General features: G+C 46.4%; 1 protein-coding gene and 1 long non-coding RNA gene across 3 annotated transcripts; one reads left to right on the top strand and one right to left on the bottom strand.

Moving 5' to 3' along the window:
- Positions 1–9,878: 9,878 nt before the first annotated feature.
- On the bottom strand, positions 9,879–11,167 carry LOC135373279 (uncharacterized). Of its 2 annotated transcripts, none has more exons than XR_010416396.1 (4): positions 11,093–11,167; positions 10,897–10,996; positions 10,624–10,812; positions 9,879–9,984 (listed from the first exon to the last, which is right to left on the bottom strand). It is a non-coding gene; the product is annotated as an uncharacterized LOC135373279 (long non-coding RNA). The 2 variants fall into 2 exon arrangements; XR_010416397.1 differs by having other exon boundaries at positions 10,897–11,010.
- Positions 11,168–13,702: 2,535 nt separating this feature from the next.
- Positions 13,703–17,050, top strand: LOC135373319 (uncharacterized). The gene has a single exon (XM_064606543.1). The coding sequence runs from the start codon at positions 13,703–13,705 to the stop codon at positions 17,048–17,050; it is 3,348 nt and encodes a 1,115-aa protein (XP_064462613.1).
- The last annotated feature ends 3,179 nt before the right edge of the window (positions 17,051–20,229 follow it).

Genomic DNA, 20,229 nt, shown 5'->3' on the forward strand with positions numbered 1-20,229 from the left:
AAACGGCTCCGTAACGAATATGTATTTTCATCTATGATGTCTTTTCCTCAGACTTTAGCACCAGTGCTCGCAGGTGTCTGCTGCCGTGTAAATGTTCGGACTGCCGGCGATTTGCCGTGCAAGTTCACTTCTGTGTTAAGGCGGAGATTTGGGCAAGTTGGTACATCACTAGGTAGAAAACAGCGCAGAGACGGGACACGAAGAAGAAACAAGTGCACACACAGAGCGCTGACTAGCAACTGAAGCTTTATACCCCAAAGGGGGCAAAACCGAAAAGGAAAGAAGGAAAGGAGAACAATCAGGAACACTCTAGAAGATAACTAATCTCTTTGTTCAATAGGTCCACTGATGGCTTGCTGACACATTTTTCACCTCTATTATGAATTTGTGCTCCTTTCTAAATTTCCCTGGCGAGCCTGTCGGAGTAGCTCCTAAGTACACGTGTGTCTTCCAAACGAGATCGGCATCTGCAATCGCGACAGTGCATGGCCAGGTTGCTGCCTGTGTGAGTCTGCAGGGAGGATGAGTATTCGCGCAGCCTGTCATTCAGACACCGTCCTGTCTGTCCCACATATGACTTCCCGCACGTCAGAGCACTTCTTCTCCATTAAAACTCACAAGGAAAGCTCACCGTTCCGTGCCATCGTGTCAGAGCGGCATACCTGGCAGCAGCCGGTAGGACGTTTCATCCAGAAGGCGCTTTCAGCCTTGGAGATTGAGGATCCGTTCCTTGTGTTCCGCCCGAGCGACGTATCCGACTTCCTCAAGGGTTTAAGCCCAGGATCGCGTTGTGTCTTCTCACTTGATGTCAAGGACCTGTATTATTCCCTGCCACATGACGAGCTCATCGAAGTTGTTAGTGAGGGAATCGACCGTTACGGAACCGTTCGGTTTCAAAATGAAGTTGGAGTTGATTTCTCCACCTTCCTAGCAGTGCTCAGACTGTACCTTCAATCAACTACGGTCGAGTTTTTGGGAGGAGTGTACTTGCAAAGAGCCGGAGTTTGCATTGGTTCATGTGTTGCCCCCGAGCTCAGCAACTTGCTGCTGGCGAGATACGGCAGGCGGCTTGAACGTGCCCTCCGCGATATGGGAGTCCCCAGGGTTTTCCGGTTCGTTGACGACTACTTGATCATCTTTGACACTGAGAACGTGCCCGTGGACGAGCGCACATAACACATAACTCGCATCTTCCAGCGCAGCCTCTCACCTTTCACACTCACGAGGGAGTTACCAGTGGAACATCGACTCAGATTCCTAGACCTTGAACTTGCCATCGAGCCTGACCACCTGTGCTGGACATACGCCCCACGCTCTAAGAAGGGCCTTTTGTTGTTTTCGTCGACCCACTCCAAGCTGGTCAAACGCAGTATTGCACTATCGGCAATGGAAAATGCCGTGAAACGCTCATGCCCGCATCAAGTTCAGCGGAGCCTCTTGTCACAAGTTTTGAGGCTTAAAACCGCGGGCTTTCCAGTTCAGCTGATAAGAGGCTTAGCTGAGGTTCTCCTCGGGAAGTTGCACAAGAAACTCGAAGAGGCTCCCAGGCATAATCGCTCGTCCTGGATAGCGGCCATTCCATATATCCACGCAGTTTCCCACAACATAAAGAAAGTTGCCCAGCGTGCCGGCGTTAGCGTTGTATTCACTGCACCTAACAAGTTAGGCTGGCTGTGTCGACGCATCAACAGTGAAGAAGCCGCTGCTTCCGGATGCAACAAAAAGCATGTAAGGCCTTTCGTCCAGTGCAAGTGTAATGTTATTTATGACATTCCTCTGACGTGCGGGAAGTCATATGTGGGACAGACAGGATGGTGTCTGAATGACAGGCTGCACGAACACTCATCCTCCCTGCAGACTCACACAGGCAGAAACCTGGCCATGCACAGTCGCGATAGCGGATGCCGACCTCGTTTGGAAGACACACGTGTACGTAGGAGCTACTCCGACAGGCTCGCCAGGGAAATTTACGAAGGAGCACAAATTCATAATAGAGGTGAAAAATGTGTCAGCAAGCCATCAGTGGACCTATTGAACAAAGAGATTAGTTATCTTCTCTAGAAGATAACTAATCTCTTTGTTCCTGATTGTTCTCCTTTCCTTCTCTCCTTTTCGGTTTTGCCCCCTTTGGGGAATAAAGCTTCAGTTGCTAGTCAGCGCTCTGTGTGTGCACTTGTTTCTTCTTCGTGTCCCGTCTCTGCGCTGTTTTCTACCTAGTCACTTCTGTGCCCTGTATCTTGGCAAGTTTTTTTCCTTGCCATATCTTCGCGGCTCTCTCATGCTGAATTCAAACGGCAGGTATCAGCTTTTAGTCCGTTGCGCAACTCGTATCAGCACCGAAGAGCAACGACAATTTCTTTTTTTGTCATTGTTGTTGCGGCTCATCATCAATACGCATAGAAACCAAGATGCAGTACCCGGCGTGATAAGATGTCTGCGTGATTTCGAGTGGAGCGAACCATAGGGGGTATATCTTTATGGATACATATCTATGGGTGCATGCATTGGTGGCTCAGCTGTATCAGGAAATCTGATGAATTACAGGGCGGTGGTTGGAAATATTCAGGGGGAGTGTACACCTCCCTGGGGGATGAAGGTAATGAAACCCCTGAAAAGCATTGCAATTATAGCAAAGTACCTTAGCGTAAACAGCTGAGCGGTATAGTCATTAGGCATTCGCATATAAAATTCGTCAATGAAAAACTTTACTTGACACACCAACAGAAACAAATGAGCTTTTCCAAATGAGACACTGAAAATGTGAAAGGCGTTTCAAGTTCTTCGTGCATAGTTCTTCACTAACGATTATCCCAACGTTCAGGAGCACTGAAATTGTCGGTTTACACACTGTATTGTTGATTTTGTTTGCATTTTCAACGTGAAAAAGAAAAAAAAAAACAGGGAAAGAGAACTAATTAATAATTTCACAGAATGACCCTCGTACAGGTCCCGACAAAAGTTTACGGAACACGCGAGCGGTGTATTTTCTCCTCGGTACGACACCCTAGCGGCAAGCGGAAGCTGGCGAAATCAGGCCAGTTCACTGCCTCAGAGGGGTGGACGACTGCGCTCTTAGCGACACACAGCGGTAGTTTCGGTATGATTGCTGTTGAATGTGCCCGCGAAGTGAGTTGGACTTAACTGTTGTGCTCGTCAACAACTCGTGACTCACGTCAGTTGTTAATCAATCCGTCAGTTATCAATGTCAGCGTCAATTGTTTATCAGCTCGTCACGCGTCGTCCATAATAAAACAACTGTTCACAAGATACCTTTCTTTCTCTTGTCTACATATCATGGCTTTCCAATAAAAGCAATACACCGCAAAGTGTTGCCACTATGATTCATCCTTGTTATCACGATGATAGCGGCGAGCTCCCTATCTCAACCACGTGTTGTTGGCGAGCACAACAGTAAAATCCAACTCACTTTACGGGCACATACAACAGTAGTCATACCGAAACTACTGCTGTATGTCGCTAAGAGCACAGTCGTCCACCCCTCTGAGGCAGTGAACTGGCCTGATTTCGCCAGCTTCCGCTTGCCGCCAGGGTGTCGTACCGAGGAGAAAATACACCGCTCGCGTGTTCCGTAAACTTTTGTCGGGACCTGTACATAACTACACCATCTATTTTTTTTCTTTTTTTCTCTGCGCCTCTCTATGCTCCGTATAGTTTTTCGCGCATGATGTCCGGAGAGGATGCTGCTGCTCCTGCAAGCCCATAAACTTAGTGTAATAATTAAGATGATGTCATTCTATGCAGGTGTCTCCACTATTATTTCTCAATTATCATATTACTTACAGTGTAGCTTATCAAAATGCACGTTCAGACCAGATCGCTGTAACTACTTGTTGAGGTTCATGAGTCACAAGAACTGCTCGAATGTGAATGTACTTCCTAACGTCGACAGGAGCAGCACTACATCGAGCAAGGGTAGAAACAATGCCTGAGAACCTGGTTTCATTCTGAATTCTTCATTATTGGGGGGGGGCAGCTTTATTCTATTTAGTGGACAAGAGCCCTCGGGGCACAATAGCTGACTGGAAGCCCACGTGTGTGGGAGCCCTGATTACCCTGATCTAAGCATTGCTTCATCTTAAGCGAGAAATAAATAATGTACTCGAGGGCGCGTAGCACTTGTTTAGCGTTATCTCCCAATCTGTTAATTTATTGTAACTTTGTTTATTGTAATGTAACTTTATTTTTTATGTTGGGGTGTCTAATCGCCACCGGCGATATTCTACCCTGTTCCAGTTTCTACTCCCCTATAAAGGCTATACTCAATCCTATGCCAGTCCTCATACCATGGATCCATGCAACTGGTTATTGGAAATCTACAATAAACTTTGGAGATCAAGTTCAAAGGTATAGGCAGGGATTGAAGGAACGGATGGCACCATCAAACCGCGTTATTCTTGTTTCGTTTCAAGCTTATCTAAACTCGCTTATTGCTATGCAATTTATTTTTGGAGCACCTTACATTTTCCACGCATAACCATGCTACTGAATACAACAGACATCTGTCGATGTCTGTACGCCGCTTATAGCCGCAGTTACTTCGCGGCGCTAACACGCAATAAAAAAAAACTGAATGCAACAAGAACCGTACGGTGCATCCGATGCACCCTACATGTGTAGTTGTAAGGGATGAATATCGCCTCGGTAGAGATACTTTCACCCGCTGGATCACATCACGGAAATGTTTCCTTTCCAGGCGGGAGGCGCCAGACGTGCATTGTCATTCAGAGATGCGATTACACACCACCGAACGCGTTTCAAAATGAACCCCAGAAATAAGCTAATTTTCATGTTATTTTGGTTTCGTCACTGAGTTTCCTTTCCCAATCTTCAGCCAATCAAATTTTCCTACCTGCGGAAGGCAAAATCTGACATGGGGCTTTAAGTTAGAAACTGCAACATCTGTTGTAATTGTCTGTTCTTGTGTTGTTGTAAATTGCCGTGTGACCTATAAACCTGCGACTATACCTACAAGCATGGGTAAACAGTAATGTAAATACACTAAAATAAAATTCACTCAGTGTTCTCTACTTCTTCACCGCCTCGTGTGACCTTCGGTGTCGGTGATCTCCTGTATTCCTACCCACTGCTGGGATTTGAGCATATACACGCCTTCGATTATGAATGTATTTAGCTCCGCACCAAAATCTCTGGTCCAACGAATACCTTAGTCAGACAGCATTTCAAATGTCAATTGCGAGAAATAGCCTTCGGCCTCTCAAATGGCCTTTGTTTGGGGGCGCCTGCCAGACAGGCGGGAAAGGAGTGCTCCTCAACTGACTGCACTCACCGGCTCCATTTTTCAGTTTCGTTTTTCCTGTCTGCTGTGGAAATTTGAAGTTGGTCTGTGCGCCACAAATCAAGATGCAGAAGCATTGTGCACTTCTCTAAATAGGATATAAATACGTTTACACAGTTTCATTCCATTATCCGCATTTTATAGGTTTTCCTACGTTCAGCTGCGAAGGTAGCGCGACGCGCAAGTGTTTGTTTACGTCCGATGCCCCCAGTATCAGACATTACAAGCGGTGACGGGTGCAACGAGGTGATAGGTGGTGGCGAAAAACAAACGACAGTAGAGACGCGAACGCTGGGTAAGCGATAAGACGCTGACACGGTGCCGGCGAAACAACCCAAGCAGCACGTGCTGCTACCCCTGTCAGACGGCATGCTCGAAGGACTTCGGGGAGTTGTCATTTGCAAAAAGTGACCTCTGACAGCCGTGTCAGACGGCAGCTCAAGGGACCTTTCTAAAAAATGACCATCAACGCGAAAGGAGGCCCTCAATGACATTTGAGGAGCAGAAAGGAGCAATCTCGACAACAGTGTTATGCCATTGTACCCTTGCGCCCAACGGGCCTCATCAGCCGTATCGTCAAGAGCGCGGCGTTTGTCCTACTTGAACAACCACGTTGTGAGGGTCGGCGTTTTTACTGTTATGAATTCGTTTCCTTTGACGTTGTCATCCCTGTTTTTATCGCCTATGTGGCTTCCCAGGCAGCACAATGTACCGAAAGTCGAGTGCAATAGGGGTGGACGGTATGTGTCTTATCAGTGTTCTTTAGTTTCACGAGTCTGTTCAAGGCTTTCCACCTACCCGTCCACCCCCATTGCACTCACCTTTCAGTACATTGTACAATGTACTGAAAGTCGAGTGCAATGGGGGTGGACGGGTAGGTGGAAAGCCTTGAACAGACTCGTGAAACTAAAGAACACTGATAAGACACATACCGTCCACCCCTATTGCACTCGACTTTCGGTACATTGTGCTGCCTGGGAAGCCACATAGGCGATAAAAACAGGGATGACAACGTCAAAGGAAACGAATTCATAACAGTAAAAACGCCGACCCTCACAACGTGGTTGTTCAAGTAGGACAAACGCCGCGCTCTTGACGATAGGGCTGATGAGGCCCGTTGGGCGCAAGGGTACAATGGCATAACACTGTTGTCGAGATTGCTCCTTTCTGCTCCTCAAATGTCATTGAGGGCCTCCTTTCGCGCTGATGGTCATTTTTTAGAAAGGTCCCTTGAGCTGCCGTCTGACACGGCTGTCAGAGGTCACTTTTTGCAAATGACAACTCCCCGAAGTCCTTCGAGCATGCCGTCTGACAGGGTTAGAAGTCGCGTTTGATCAAATCATTGCCACTCGCAGACGCCACCACTCGCATCGCCACAGCACTCGCAGACGGCAAATTGTCAATATCTTCCATTTCATTTAGTAATAACTCTGGATATCAACGCGATATCCAAGATGTCATCATTTAATTACGTAGTCTGTGTATCCATGCTTAATAGCTATGAGTCCGTGGCCCATACGTGTTTTCCTTGCTACAGCCTGCGAATTAGCGTTTGCTCAAATCGTTCATTTTCAAGCGACCAAAGAGGAAACAGGAGACACGATCACACACAAGTCGCTCTGTTGTTGTTTCGTGTTTGTTCTTTGGTTGCTTGTGGATTTACACCAACCAGCCCAATCTATATACTTCAGACATTTTGCCAAATCGTCGCACAAGTGGCACTCACTGGCACCAAATTGTCAGTTTCCTCTATTTTAGCTCGTAATAACTCTTGATACCAACTTGATACTGACGGTATCATCATAAAATTACGTAGTCTGTGTATCGTCTGCGGACCGTAGCTGTTGTCCTTGCTGCACCCTTAGAACTCGCATTTAGTCAATTTGTCGTCCAAAAGGCTATCACAGGCGCAAGCCTGCCAATTTCATCCGGCAATCTCCCGATATCTGGAAAGTCTCATGCTCGTTCCCATGTCTTATTCTTTAGTATCTTACACGAAAGCTCCCGGGCGTGTTATCCGTGTTGTTATCAGGTCGGGGCGCGAGAAGGGAATTGTTCGCCTCAGATATGTCCTCCTCTCCTTGCCAAAATCTGTTCCTCCTCACGTACTCAGGCACCACCCTGTAAACTTAGCTTCCTTGTGTAGTCCTCTGCTATCAGGTCAAGCCGGGTTTCAGAGGGGGTATCCCTGAATGCTGCTCTTGACATATAAGAAATAGGAGGGAACAAAGAACTGAGGCCTGTGACACTCCCAAAAGGACAGGAACAGTTGAAGACATGTGATGGTTACATGAGACTGAGAACGAAAGCTTGAAAAGAAATTGAGTTATCCAATGGTTGACATACGGGTCGAGGTTCAGGAGAGAAGTTCTAGCATGAGCCATCAGACGGAAGGAATACAACAAAGAAAGAAATGCATACAGAGGAAAGGAATACATATGGAAGAGGTCATAGTAGCAGTTGCTGATGCTTCAAATACCCTATGTTTGGTACAAAAATTTCCACATGTATATCCCCGCAGCTTCCTGGAAGTGAATAACACAAAGACAGTTACCTGTTCTTTTTTGGTTCACATACAAGGGGAGTATCCTTATGCACATTCGCGCCCGCCCGCTTCTATGTACGTAACCCCTTAGCCCATTGATGGGTACATGAATCTGCATACATGATCTCATCAGTATGCATTTAGCCTTCAAAGATCTCCAGTGGATAACTGGTGGGTGTGCCACCGAAAATGCCACCGACTTCGTTACTCGTTCCGGGAAAAAGGAAAAAAGAAACAGGTTTTTGATACGGTCCCCAAACCACCACCCCTGCAGATGTCATCAGCATTGGGTCATTGGCTGTCTTACGTTGTCCCTCGCGGTGTTAACTGTATGCAGTTTACTTTTTATGTATAGGTTTATGTTTCCATATCAAACTTTCTCCATATACCGGTGTTGCAAAGCTACCACACGTATATACACACAGAGACACATCCAAGCATTAAATACCCATACGGCCACCATGAAATTGTGTATATTCACTGCGATCTTGGCTGTCAGGTTCAGCTATAAATGCACCAGCAGCAATTTTGCTTCTGACAGTTTACATTTACTGTAAATCACACATCCCCACGCATTCGCTTCAAATAACAAATAACACAAGAAACAGCTGATGTCGATGTCTCCATAACCATTTGCTCTACACTCAGAGGAAAGGCCGGTTTGTTTGAGCAATCTTTTTGGGCCCGGTTTAGAGGGCGGTAGTTATGAGTCCGTTTGATGCAACGCAGCGGAGCGCACTAGTTCACCGTCGCGAAACTGATCTCGCTGCCTGGTTTTCCTGAAAATAGCCACCCTTCATAGGTCCTTGAACGTTCTCAGGCGTTTGATGCTTTGTAGCGTCTGTCCCTGAATGTATTCATGACGCCGAGCACCCTTAACAAAACTTTTCATCGAGCCCAACTAAAAGCGCAAGTGCTGAACGTGATGGGTTGGTCAGGAAGTCTCTGCTTGACACATCGGCGGCTCCCTTCCTAATATTGTTACTCGTTTGCTGAATTTTCCTGAGCCTCTACGTATTTTCAGCTTCAGGTGCATGTCGGCAATGCCAGATGCGCGCAGGCCAGCTGGTGGAAAGGTCCTGAAGGAATAAGTCTGAGCTTTGCAGCACACTCAAGAAGGACGAACATGCGACGGCCCAAGTGCTGACAACCAAATTTGTCAGCCCTCGAGCCCGTACGTTCCTTCTTGAGAGGCTCAGGCTTTCTGCATGGTTCTCCAAAATGAGAATCTGGGAATCTTTTTATTACAGCACTTGCACGTGGTTCCACTTGCAAAAAAAATTCCACCTACACTGTAAGGAAATATTCCGTTTCAAAACAGGACCGAATGCTGCTATCCGTTGATGCCAGCCAATTCCCCGTAGTCTTCCGTTACGGCTCTGATGGTAGACGGCGAATGTACAGGAATGCACCCGTAAGTGAGAAAAACGGTGTTGAGTCTGTTGTGAACTGCCAACGGCTACCACTCAGTAAATAGTACATCATCACGGCTGACGTGCCGTTTGGGCAAGGTACTGCTATATATCAGTAAGTATAGGAAACTGTACTCGTGATGTGCCTCTTCATTACGGCAGCAATTCACTAATTATAATGACGGGGCCCTGTGCAGTAACGAAACGATGATTCCGCTTTGAAACAGGGATAAATGCTGTCGACCATGATGCTAGCTGGTTTCCTGTTGTTTTCCTTTACAGTCCTTATGATCAATGCAAGGTGTCCAGAGATTTTGTTTCATTGTTAATTGTTCAATTCTCATGTTTTGTGTGTCCAGAGAGGATAGCTTTTCAATAATAACCCTTTATTTTGGAAATTACTGAAAAGACTACAAATAACTTGTGCATGACTTTGGTGGCGGAACATTTGACCGCTTTGTATCACATGAGCTGAAAAGAAAAGAAAGTATTACTGAGCCTCCTTAGTCATAATACTTCCACAACAAATTAAATTATTTGATGAATAAAGAAATGTAATACGCTCGTAGGAAGCATTTACAACTTACATGTTCCTACTTCTTGCTATATTCATCTGCGGCCCTCATTGCCTCACGCATTTATGTATGTAGCCCTCTTGATTTTTTTATGCCTGCTGGCTCCCTTCGTTCTCAATGATACCAACCAGGTGCCTAAAATCACAACCAATTAATAAAATTTCCTTATGAGTATTCAAAATAATTGCATGAAATATTCTTAGTTTCACATGGTGTAATGATCAGGATAATCACTCCATTTCTCTACCAACTATTCCAAATAAGTTTATGAAGAACACTACACGTCCACCACTGCAAGTGGCACAACAAATTTCTGAGCACATAGATAGGATTTTTTTTTCATCCGTGAAACATGCTTATAAGCATAGTTCAGCATGCCAGAGACACCACCATATGTGAAGCATATGAATGTCTCTGAAAGGTTAGCAGTTGATATGGCCTCTGCTATACGTATGTGTTACATCGCCTGCTGTATTTACTGCAGTATGTATCGTACCAGCCGAGTAAATATGTAGTATAATATAAGGAGGGTTCTTGCAAGACGGGCCCGCAGATAATCTAAGCTAGAGCACCATCTAAACTTCCAAACCAGTTTTTTGTTACTCTACTACACCACGTGACTTTCAAAATGCTATATTTTACCAGTATTTGATGTGCTCTCCTACAACATTTCAATGCACGTCACAACATTTTTTTGTATCTGCTGTACTCTATCCAGGTAAGCCATGCAAACAGCAAATATACCTGTGAATAAATATCAGGAGTGCTTCCCACCTTCAATGGATATGCAGGGCCATGACGCTGCCATGTGTGCCACTTCCTGTCGTTGAGAGGGAAGCAGAACATTGTCTGCTTCCAATGCATCAAGTACTGTCTTGCTGAGGCTCTCCCAAGGGTAATAAATTCGTGAGAGCACAGGCATTTGTGGGATTGGTGAAGGTGCACTCACACATGTTGACTGATCTAAACAGGAAAGCAAAACAAAAAATAGCACTTAAAGCCCCAAGCAAGAGGGCAAAGTGGCATCTGGAGATGGATGCACTATACCTTGTTTCCATAGTCCATTTTTAACAATGAAAATGTCATCGAGGCATTTCTCAGCACCAGCAACCATAGAGCGAAGTGATAACTCATCCATTAAATACACCTAGAAAGAAATAACTGGTGTTACAAAGATTTTTAGAACAACAATGCAATTGAAGCTCACACGAGCGTTATAAACGTTATAACAAAAGTGGCATACCTGTATGTTGCCCTCCTGACAAATTCCATGACCCACAGCAACTCTGATTAGCTCCTCAAGACATGTTACTGACACAAGGGTTGTCGTTTTGTGATCTCTACTCCTGATCTTCAGAAACGTCTAGTAAACAAGAAAGAAAGAGAAAAAGAAGCAGCATTGAGCAAGCTCTGAAAACCACACACATATAGCAACAACCGTAGCATGCACAGGGAAAGATATGTACCTCTCATATGGAACTTTCTGTGTCAGAAAACAAAGTTATTAAGCAAAACCGGAAGTAGCGTATATATTTTGCAAAAATTTGGTTGAACAGACTACATATACCTCCATATAATCATGGCTGAGCAGCGATATTCTGAGGGAGACAACAACAGAGTTTATTACTTCATAAGCTGAATATGGATGACTGTCCATTAACTCTGAGGGTCGCACACAACAATATACACTTGTCTCTGAGATTCAAGATGGTATAGCCTGAGGTCTGGTAGAAAACTTGATGTGTTATGCGAAGAAGAAAAATTGGCATCACCTCAGGGCCAGTCCACAAAGATGTGTACCGGTTTCCCATAGCGCAGGTTGTACTCGTCTCTGGAGACCACAAGATAGTGTCCTGTTGTATGTTGAGTCCCAAGAATTGTCCCAAGATTGTCGAAGCACACAAGAAGGGACTGTCAACTCACAGTGCACGATGCATCTGTGATGAGGTGATGTTTTCAGCGTGCAATATCTGCTTCTTCACTGTCCACACGGCTGGCTGCAAGAAGCCACAGAACAAAACTTTCAAGACAATACTTTTTGTGTTGAATGTGTTGGCATTTCGTCAGGATGGCTCATGGAGGAATTGGTTCTATAGTTCTTGGAAGCAGCATCACATCCCTCTATGGTACAAGAAACACCACTTGCAAAATCTTCATGTGATAGCAGATGGTCGAAAAGAGCTCGACGAGAAGAAAATTTCTGCAGCAACAAAGTGCACCCGTTGTTACGACTTATGCTGCTAGCCATTTTGGTCATCTTGCCGGACGCGGGAAGCCATCTTCCCCAACGCTCAAGCTACCCTTTCAAGTGGGGATGAAAAGGCGGCCAAGGTCCGCTTCACAGAACTGTCTCGCCGATTGACCTCGTTCTCACGACGGCTGGCTACTTAAGCGGCCACCTACGGGTCCACTGTGTTCTATTTTCCCAATGTAACCTCTGTGAATATACGCTGTTTCTCTGCTTCTTCGGCCTCCGACTCGTTCTTGCCAGGGTGTTGGAATTCGGCAACGCTACCAAGTCAGCGATTCGCAACAACTGGATGGCAGCGACGGGATCGTCCTACATGCTCGACTGGTGACCGGCGACGCGATGAGATCCATGGCTTCGGTGTGCAACTGGTGAGTGGTTTGACCTTATTGTTACTTGGCCAGGACTAGATTTGTGGGTCATTCAAATCTATCTGGGAGGGACTCTGATAGTATTAGTTTGGGTATTTAACTGGTACGTCAGAGCTTAGCGAGAGCAAAAGTGTCAAACGAGAAGTTGCACCATGGACCTTACACGTTTCCTGAGGACTGATTTGCTTAGCGTGTGCAAGGAATTTGGGATCAGTATAGGCAGCACGGCAAAGAAGTCGCTCATTATAGATGCTATCGTAAAGGCTGAGCTGGACGATGATGACATAAATGAAACTCTCAAGGCCATTGGAAAACGGCAACAGGAGGAAAAAGAGCGAGAAAAGCAGAAAGAGGAAATGGAGCGAGAAAAACAGAGGAAGGAATTGCAGCTTCTAGAGTTGGAAAGAATGAGACTAGAAGTAGAACTGCAAAGGGGAGCAAGCGGCACGTCCCAGAGTCAGCAAGCGGTTACTAGAGTGGAGAACGTAGACATGTCTAGATTTCTACAGCCGTTCAAAATTGGGCAAGACATAGGGCTCTTCCTAGTAAATTTCGAGCGGGCGTGTGAAAGACAGGGCTATGCAAAAGAAACTTGGCCGCCAAGACTGATGACAGTTTTACCGTGCGAAGCCGTGGACAGCGTAGCACGTCTTTCCGCAGAGGACTCTAAAATCTATGACAAGGTAAAACAAAGTTTGCTCAAACGTTTCCGTTTGTCGGCCGAAGCGTTTAGATTAAGGTTTCGTGACGGAACAGGTAGGAACGTGACCAGCTTTGCGGAACGAGGGTTTGATATCAAAGCTAACCTACGCGAGTGGATGAAAAGTGCGGAAGCGTTTGGGGACGCCGAGAAAATCCTAGAAGCGGTAGCACTGGAACAATTCTTCCAAGAAATACCAGAGAAAGTCAGAAACTGGGTTCGCGACAAGTCAGGAGTTCACACAATAGAGGTAGCCGCGGACTTTGCCGACGAATACGTCTCGCTGAGAGGAATGGATGCTAATGAGGTCAAGGCAGCCGCCAGACAAGGCAGGCCACTAGCAAACGGGAACAAAGGGAAAGTCCGAACGAGGAAAACCCTAAAAACGGCCAAATGAAAGGGGAACAGAATAGAAAGGACGGACGCGATGACAGGCAGAACGCAAAAGCCTTCGAGAAAAAGCAGCCGATAGTTTGTCGCAAATGTCATAAAGAAGGGCACATCGCCATAGGGTGTAGGGCTTCGCGTGTCGCGATGGCCTACGAAAGTGAAAACAGCGAAAGTGAAGATGACCTAATGAGACCGTACTTGTATCAGCTAGAGGTAAACGGGTCACCGTGTACTGTGCTCCGAGACAGTGGGGCCAGCTTAGACTTAGTTCACCCGTCTTTCGTCTCGAAAGAGAACTATTTGAGCAAATGCGCCTGGATTAGGCAAGTTATGGAGGAGCAAACGGTATGTCTTCCCGTAGCTGAAGTGACATTGAAGGGTCCGTTTGGAGAACTGAAAACAGAAGCGGCAGTAAGCGACCGGCTCCCTAACAAATACATGTATTTGCTATCAAACCGAACAGCACATTTAATGCGGAAGTCGGGAATGAAGTGGGAACCAGAGTCAATCTGCGCACTGACGAGGGCTAAAGCTCGGGAACTGAGGGCTCTGAAAGACGCCGAAGTGGCGCAAGAGCAGGAAGCGGACGTGAACCATGTAAACAATCATGTAAATGACGGTGAAATGTCGTCTTCGCAAAATATATCCTACGAAAGTAGTTCGGAAGGTCAGGGTGATCAGAGTCCGGAAGATCAGGGTGACAGCCTAGGAGATGTACTAGCGCCGACAGGTGGGGCGCTAAGTAACCTCATTAAAGTAGATAGGGACACGCTAATGAAACTGCAAAGGGAGGATGAGTCGCTGACAAAATTGCACGGAAGTCACGAAGGGATCGCCAGAAAGAATGTAAAAATCATCAAGAGGGAGGGGCTTTTGTACCGCCACTACCAGGATAGGAAAGGAGTTGTAGTCGACCAGTTGGTAGTTCCCAAGAGTTTGCGCGACGACGTTCTAGAGTTATGTCATAGCAACTCCTGGGCCGGACATTTGGGAAGCCGCAAGACAAAGCAGCGCTTGCTGCAAGAATGGTATTGGCCAGGATGTTTTAAGGATGTCGAAAACTACGTGCGGGCTTGCGATACGTGTCAGAGGGTGGGTAAACCCAACGAACGGTATAAGGCGCCCTTAACGCTAGTTCCCATCATCTCTGAGCCATTCCAACGCTTAGTCATCGACGTGGTCGGACCACTTCCCGTGTCTAAATCTGGTTACAAGTATGTGCTAACCATGATATGTCCCGCTACGAAATTTCCCGAAGCCGTGCCACTGAAAGAACAAACCTCCCCTGAAATTGTAGACGGACTCCTGTCTGTTTTCGCACGTATAGGATTCCCGAAGGAGATCCAATGCGATAACGGTTCTGTTTTCACGAGCGTTCTGACGAAGACATTTTTAGGAAAGTGTGGGATCCGAGTGATCCACAGCTCGTTGTATCATCCCCAGAGCAACAGTGTTGAAAAATGGCATTCTGTGTTAAAACGAGTACTCAGGGCGCTGACCCACGAATATAAGACCGATTGGGAGTCAGGGCTACCAGGTGCCATGTTCGCACTAAGATCAGTCCCTCACGAAGCAACAGGCTTCAGTCCTGCTGAATTGGTATATGGGCGCGCTTTGCGTTCCCCAATGCGCCTGTTAAGGGAGAGATGGGAGGATAATCAGAGCGACACCACAGTGTTAGAATACGTACTGGATCTGCTGCAAAGATTACAGGGTACGCGCGAAATCGCGGAAACTAACATGCGGGAAGCCCAACAAAGGGCAAAATCATACTATGACCGCAATGCCCGACCACGAGTGTACAAAGAAGGAGACAAGGTGTTAGTACTGCGACCGACCAGGGCTAACAAGCTGCAGGTGCACTGGGACGGCCCGTTTACCGTACTACGCAAGCTGTCGGATACAACGTACATGGTAGAGTTCCGGGGCAGGAAGAAAGAGGTGCGAACCTATCACACCAACCTAATGAAGCCCTACGTCGGCTCTACACATGTAGTAAGTGTAGCGTTAAATGTCCCAGAAGAACAGCCCTCCGACTTAGCAGAATGGGGTGAGGTTGAAGAAAACCAAACACGCGTAGAAGAGATCGCGAGCGCGGTTGTAGGCAATGTGATCTTGTCACCCGAAGAAAAGGATGACATCGAAGGTCTGGTACGCGATTTTAAAGACCTGTTTTCTGGTATCCCTGGTAAAACCGACCTGATAACGCACGATATCGAGCTTACTACGGACACCCCAGTGCGTTCCCGCCCGTACCGCATTTCGCCACGCCAAGAAGAAATAATGAGACAAGAGGTAAAGCGAATGCTTGACCTGGGAATAATCGAAGAGGGAGAGAGCGATTACGCCTCGCCTATGATCATTGTGGAGGTGCCAGGCAAGGAACCGAGACCCTGTATAGATTACAGGAAGCTAAACGCGGTAACGAAAAATCAAGTCTACCCCATACCAAACGTCGAGGAACGAGTGGAAAGAGTTAGCCGAGCAAAATTTATAACCACTCTAGACCTCGTAAGAGGGTATTGGCAAGTTCCCATGAGTAAGACAGCTAAACGTTACGCAGCGTTCACGACTCCGTTTGGCACATATCTGCCAAAGATGCTCAGTTTCGGCCTCAAAAACGCGCCCTTCTGTTTCTCAAAATTGATGGATCAGATTTTGAGAGGTGCCGAAAAATATGCAGTACCGTATCTTGACGACGTCGCCGTCTTCTCCCAATCATGGCAGGAACATTTGGATCACCTCCGAGACGTTTTCAGTAGATTACGGAGAGCGGGCCTAACGCTCAAGGCTAGCAAGTGCCATTTAGCTCAATCTGAGGTTTTGTACCTAGGGCACCGAGTAGGTCAGGGCAAACGTAAACCGGCCGAATTGAAAGTTGAAGCAATTGCGAACTTTCCTAGACCGCAAAGTAAGGCTGAAGTCAGAGGATTTCTAGGGCTCACCGGATATTACCGGAGTTATATTCGGCAATATTCAGAGATTGCTAGCCCATTAACTGACGCGCTTAGGAAAGACGCTCCCGCGAAGGTGGCCTGGGACGATGCCAAAGAAAAGGCTTTCCGAGATCTGAAAACAGCTCTAACCAACCCTCCTGTGCTCAGAGCTCCTGATTTTAGTAAGCCGTTTGTCGTCCAATGCGACGCCAGTAACCGTGGCATGGGAGTAATATTGTGTCAAGAAGGTGACGATAATGAAGAGCATCCCATTTTGTACGCCAGCCGGAAGCTCTCAGTGAGAGAAGAAGCGTACAGCGCTTCAGAGAAAGAATGTGCGTGCCTGGTCTGGGCAACGCAGAAGTTGTCATGCTACCTGTACGGAGCTGACTTTGTTTTCGTAACTGACCATTGCCCATTGACCTGGTTAAGTCAGATGTCAAACAAAAACCCGAGACTTCTCAGATGGAGTCTGGCCTTACAGCAATACAATTTTGAAGTCCGTTATAAAAAGGGCAAGGCAAATGTGAACGTTGATTGCCTTAGTCGCATCTAACTTGCAATTTCAATGCCGTCCAGCCTAACCCTAAATCTGTAACAAACAAAGAAAACGTATTGCAATGTACAGAACCCAACCTTGAGGAGATGCGTAATAGTTTCAGGAGCATTTCTCGAGAGGCTCTGCTGCTCTCCGCAACAAAATTAGGGATTAAAAAAAAAAGGTTAGGGGGTGCTGCAATGTAATAAGTTAGAGCTCCTGGCTAAGTGGTGATGAGAGATAGCCACTACGATGTTGTTATACTCTGGTTTGTGGTGTCTTGTTCCGCCGTCTGTGTCACAGTGTTGAAGCGTGTCACCAATAGCTAACCCAGCTGACCCACACCTGTTGCACGAGAAAGTTCACCTTTGGATACTGCGGAGCGATGACCTGAGAAACAATACCACTACTTCGGACCCTGTGAGAAGAGTGACCGTCATCTACAAAGCACCAAGCAGCACAAAAGCAAGAGGGGTGTCATAATGACAACCTTGACTGATTCTTCGAAATTCAAGGTCGACGACACCAACAAGCTTCGTCCACTGCACCCGCATCGGTCAAGACACATCTGTCCTCGTCAGTCGTCCACTGTTGGACTGCAGCGCCTTCCGAGGTCAACCCGGGCGGGCGACGAGCTGTTACGACTTATGCTGCTAGCCATTTTGGTCATCTTGCCGGACGCGGGAAGCCATCTTCCCCAACGCTCAAGCTACCCTTTCAAGTGGGGATGAAAAGGCGGCCAAGGTCCGCTTCACAGAACTGTCTCGCCGATTGACCTCGTTCTCACGACGGCTGGCTACTTAAGCGGCCACCTACGGGTCCACTGTGTTCTATTTTCCCAATGTAACCTCTGTAAATATACGCTGTTTCTCTGCTTCTTCGGCCTCCGACTCGTTCTTGCCAGGGTGTTGGAATTCGGCAACGCTACCAAGTCAGCGATTCGCAACACCGTATATCACCTACCAAGAGAGTGCAAAAAAGGGATCCATTTATAAACAGCCTTCAGCTGTGCGAGCATGAAACCGTTACTGGTGACAATTTTGACGCCGCTAAGACTAGTGAAAGGTACATTTGTTTGGAAAGACTGTGAAATGTGACCTCTTTGATGAATTGCAAACTGTAGAGGATCGGAATTTTGCAAACAGGAGGCCTTCCTATAGTGCAAATGCAACAGATTTGAATGGAAAGTATAACAGGCCATATCGGAATGATATCCACTTTGGAGATTGGGACACTTTCAGGTGAACATTCCACAACAGAGGAATTCCGTTTACTCCAGCTCCAAGGGGGGGAAATAGAGTCACAACATTTATCAATTTTTTGTGCGAGATCACAGCAAAACACAAATTATTTAAGTAGCATCCCCCTGCACGAGTGAACGTTAGGCAACTCTTTACGTTTCTACTCATGATCTACACACAGTGACACACACAGACACTGCTTTCCTGCTGTTGCACACCGTTGCTGAGACGCGTATGCAACGAAACAATTTTTGCAACCATGCTTACAAGTGGTCCTCGTATTTGACTTGGTATAGTGGTGGAACAACAAAACAAGTTGTAAACTCACCTTTGCTTTGCGGGGGTACAGTCGGCCAAAGACCAAACACTAGATGCACTTCCAAACACTTAAAACTTCACGGAGCGTCTCATGCGTCTACGAGGAAAGAATTTCGCGGGCTTCCAGTTAGCGGCTCAGGTGACAATGCTGTATTGCTCCGCGCTGCGCACTCGCTGTCGGCGAGACGCCGGCGTCCTTGAGCCTGCCACATTCATCCGAGCAAAAAGTTAGGCCCGAATATTGCGATATCGCTGTTGGATCGTTCAAAAACGGTAAATATGTGCTTCGCTGAAGACATGAATCGTCTTCCATATTTCTGCTAGCATAATCGTGACGTGGTCTGAACAAAATATTTCATTTTCAGCGATATTGCTCTACTCATTCCTGGAAAAGACGACGGGATAGCAACGGTTCATGTACCGCTACGGAATTGGAGCAGCAATGAAAAAGAGAAGCTCTGGTTCCGTGGGCGACGTTCCGTAAATTTACGGTCTTTTTTAACAGTGTAGGTTGCGTCGGCAGTTGATATGTAAAGCTGCTGCAACCATTCACCCTCCCTTTTTCACCACCTCCCCTTGCGATTCTGGATTCGCGTTGTTTTCTCTCTTCTACTGCACCACGAGCAATGGGGCAGGGCATTGCCCCTGGCAATGATGCTCCCATTCCCTCAAAATAAAGCTGTTGTTGTTGCTGTACTCGATCAGCAGCATAGTCATTTTCCCTGTAGTCAACGCAATCATCAGCGAATAGTCTGACAGTGGATGATATGCCCTAAGGAAGGTCGTTATAATATATATATATATATATAAGAAATAGGAGGGAACCAAGAACTGAGCCCTGTTGCACTCCCGAAAGGACAGGAACAGTTGAAGATATGTGATGGTTACATGAGACTGAGAACGAAAGCTTGGAAAGAAATTGAGTTATCCGGTCGACATACGAATCGAGGTTCAGGAGAGAGCCACGAAGAAGACAGAGAGACAGGGATACAGAAGAGAACACACGTAGGTTCTCAAACACAGCAATTATTTATTGTTTCATCTCAACTTAAAAGCTAAAAAAATTTAGCTAAATAAAAAAGCTAAAAAGCTAAAGCTAAAAATTAAAAGCTAGATTTTTAGCTTTTAAGTTGAGATGAACCAATAAAATACGAAAGATGAAAGTCACTGAAAAGGTTAGCCAGCTGTAGGACTCGAACCCCATCTTCTGGATTACTTTGTATGTGTTTGTCCTTTCTATGTTGTTCCAGCCTCAGAACATCAGTTCTCTCTTGTTCAATAAATTATTTAAATTATTTCTGTGTCTGAGAACCACGTGTGTCGTCTTCTGTATCCGTGTCTCTCGATCTTCATGGATCTGTACCAGCTAGCCTTCACCCTTTTCCTTGTTTCAGGAGAGAGAGTTTAGTATGAGCCATCAGTAATTTTCTGAGAGGGTCGATGAAGACTTCGCATAGGGATGAAGGTCTCGCTCTCTGCACATCCCCTCCCGAACCAAACCCTTGGATAAGGTACTGGCTAGAGACAGTCAAGGTTAAGGTTACAGCCGTACAACTCAGCTGCACAATCACAAATAAGTTTCACTAGTAGCTGTCCAGTAAACATGAAAAATCAAGTGACCCTGCACTAAATAGGCAT

Source organism: Ornithodoros turicata, unplaced genomic scaffold (genome assembly GCF_037126465.1).
Source record: "Ornithodoros turicata isolate Travis unplaced genomic scaffold, ASM3712646v1 Chromosome23, whole genome shotgun sequence".
NCBI classification, from domain to species: Eukaryota; Metazoa; Arthropoda; class Arachnida; order Ixodida; family Argasidae; genus Ornithodoros; species Ornithodoros turicata.